The sequence below is a fragment of the Loxodonta africana genome, chromosome 18 (genome assembly GCF_030014295.1).
Source record: "Loxodonta africana isolate mLoxAfr1 chromosome 18, mLoxAfr1.hap2, whole genome shotgun sequence".
Lineage (NCBI taxonomy): Eukaryota > Metazoa > Chordata > Mammalia > Proboscidea > Elephantidae > Loxodonta > Loxodonta africana.
This window is the reverse complement of record NC_087359.1, coordinates 65137223-65140350: the sequence shown is the minus strand read 5'-3', so window position 1 is coordinate 65140350 and position 3128 is coordinate 65137223. Positions and strand designations below refer to the sequence as shown.

Sequence of the window (3128 nt, the reverse complement as noted above, 5' to 3'; positions counted from 1 at the left end):
TGGCTAAGTACATGGCTGTTTTATTTGAAAACCTGTCCTTACAGCCCTGGTAAATTTACCATGCTTGACTCACAGGCAAGAGGAAGGCCAGGGACTGTGTAATGCAGAAACTTAACTGCATCTGACAACAACCAAAATGCAGACAGTGCTTACAAATTTTATTTTAGGGTATAGCAGACAATATGAACAGAATAAATTATTTTAAATTAAGTGTTTGCTCAAAATCCAGGGTACTGACTTGATTAACAAGAAGAACACTAGCAATGTACTGAACAGCAATTTTGAGTTTATACTTCAGGGTATGTCTGCCATCTCAGAGAAATATACTTTGCTCGTCTTTCTGAAATCTACAATCACGGGTGTCTTCTCTCTGATTCTTGCCATACCCTCATTTCAACTTCACTATTTTTAGAAGCCTTAAAACCCAGTTTATGTTTCCAAGTTTCTTTGAAATTTTTCTGTTTTTAAATCTGCATATTGGTTTGAGCTGTGCCTCAGGGAAAAAAATGAGGAAATTCCATCTTAATTTTCCTATATTGAGAGAGGAAGACTGCTTTTATCGTAACTTATTTCTCTAAGTGTTCTGTCAATTTCAGCTATGTGAAGGTGGAAGGGATAAGGTTATAGTGACATTGGGCATCTCAGTTGAGAGCAGAATAAAAGCGATGAGTTGATGGAGGAAGTCAATGGGTGAGGTGCGGCCTGTGGAATTAAAAATATTCACCTGGAGAGCTGGGAACTAACCATCATGGGTCTTTGCACATAGAGGCTTTAAAAATTTTATGTTGAATAAATGAATTGAGTGGAGTGATATTTTTCCTATTGGGACATTTCCTTGCAGGAACTGATGGATCAAAAAGCTGGGACAAACAGGACAGCTCTTACTGAGTTCATCCTCCTGGGCCTAGTGGAATCAGAAAAGCTGCAGTCTGTGATCTTTGTACTCTTTCTCTTTGCCTATGTGGTCACAGTTGGGGGCAACCTCAGCATCTTGGGAGCCATCTTGGTGGAGCCCAAACTCCACACCCCCATGTACTTCTTCCTGGGAAACCTGTCAGTGCTGGATGTTGGATGCATCACTGTCACTGTTCCTCCAATGTTGTGTCATCTCCTGTCCCACAAGCGTACAATTTCCTATGATGCCTGCCTCTCACAGCTCTTCTTCTTCCACCTTTTGGCCGGGCTGGACTGCTTCCTGTTGACAGCCATGGCCTATGACCGCTTCTTGGCCATCTGTCAGCCCCTCACCTATAGCATCCGCATGAGCCAGGAAGTCCAAAGGTTATTGGTAGCTGTGTCTTGGGCTTGTGCCTTCTCCAATGCAATGACCCACGCTATTACCCTAACTACTCTCAACTTCTGTGGTCCTAATGAGGTCAATCACTTCTACTGTGACCTACCACAGCTCTTCCAGCTTTCCTGCTCTAGCACCCAACTCAATGAGCTGCTTCTCTTTGCTGTCGGTTTCATAATGGCAGGTACTCCTGTGGTTCTCATCATCACCTCCTATATCCACGTGGCAGCTGCAGTTCTGAGAATCAGTTCAGCGAAGGCCAGGAAGAAGGCTTTCTCCACATGCAGTTCCCATCTCACTGTAGTTTGCCTCTTCTGTGGGACAGGTATCTTCAACTATATGAGGCTGGGTACAGAGGAAGCTTCAGACAAGGATAAAGGGGTTGGGGTTTTCAACACTGTCATCAACCCCATGCTGAACCCACTCATCTACAGCCTTAGAAACTCTGACGTTCAGGGCATTCTGTGGCGGATACTTGTAGGGAGATCCTCACCGACCTGAAGAGTGATAAAGTCCTTCCCTTCTTGCCTTATTTGGGCTAAGGAATATTTCCCATGAGGGGAGAAACCATTTTTCTATATCCTAATGCCTGAATGTTTTTGTTTAGTGTTTGTCCTACAAGAAAACCCTACCTAGTTCATTCATTCATTTGACTAATATTTATTGAATTATTTCTATGGTCCACACACTTCTAGTGTTGGTGAAAAAAATAGACAAGTGTCTCTGTACTCACGAAAGCCACATCCTAATAAAGAAAACAAAATAAATACAATAAATAAGCATCATAAAAGATATATTGCATGATGATAAGTGCTATAGAGAAAAATAAGATAGGGGAAACGAAGTTAGGTTTGACAAGCCAGCCTCATTGAAAAGTTGCTATCTTATTTTTGATTATGCTACTTTCTCGGTAGATTTGAAGCCTTGCAGTTCTATAGGTCTGGGCAACTTGGTTCTATAGGTAAAGGTCATTTGGTTAATCCCAGTTTAGGTCCCCAAGACTATCACTGTGAAGTTTTCTCCTGGTGAGAACTTGAGACTCCCTCCAGATCAAATTGCAGAGTGTTGTTTTTGAACTTTGGTCCCAGTGCCAACAATTATTTCGTTCTCCTGTCCGTCTTTCATCTCCAAGAAAATCAGCTCTTTCTTTTCACTATCACAAAACAAATTTACACCACAAGATATTTAGTGGCAGGTAATTTTTTTTTTTTTTTCTAAGTAGTTGTAGAGAGGAATGTTGCTGTTGTTGTTGTTAGGAGCCGTAGAGCCTGTTCCGATCAATAGCAATCTCATGTACAACAGAATGAAACACTGCCCATTCCTGAGCCATCCTCACAATCCTTGCTAGATTTGAGCCCATGGATGCAGCCACTTTGTCAGTCTATCTAGTTAAGGATTTTCCTCTTTCTTGCTGACACTCTACTTTACCAAGCACGATGTCCTTCTCCAGGGACTCGTCTCTCCTGATAACATGTCCAAAGCTTGTGAAATGAAGTCTTGCCATCCTCGCTTCCAAGGAGCATTCTGTTTGTGCTTCTTCCAAGACAAATTTGTTCATTCTTCCATGGTATATTCAATATTCTTTGCCAACACCATAATTCAAAGGGATCAATTCTTTGGTCTTCATTTTTAGTTGTCCAGCTTTCCCATGCATATGAGGCAATTGAAAATACCATGGCTTGGGTCAGGCACACCTTACTCCTCAAAGTGATGTTTTTGCTTTTTAACACTTTAACCATTTGGTGACCCAATTATTTTCTGCTTTGTTGATACCATGTGTTTTCAGTAATGGAAACACACTGAATTATTGAGTGTATCTATATTTTTGGTAGGT

At 41.4% G+C, this 3128-nt stretch overlaps 1 protein-coding gene across 1 annotated transcript; it reads left to right on the top strand.

The window, feature by feature from the left end:
• The first annotated feature begins 614 nt into the window (after positions 1-614).
• Positions 615-1939, top strand: LOC100669975 (olfactory receptor 3A2-like). Its single transcript, XM_003416992.4, has one exon. It carries the CDS (start codon positions 848-850, stop codon positions 1793-1795), a length of 948 nt encoding a protein of 315 aa, XP_003417040.3. The 5' UTR covers positions 615-847; the 3' UTR covers positions 1796-1939.
• Positions 1940-3128: the final 1189 nt, after the last annotated feature.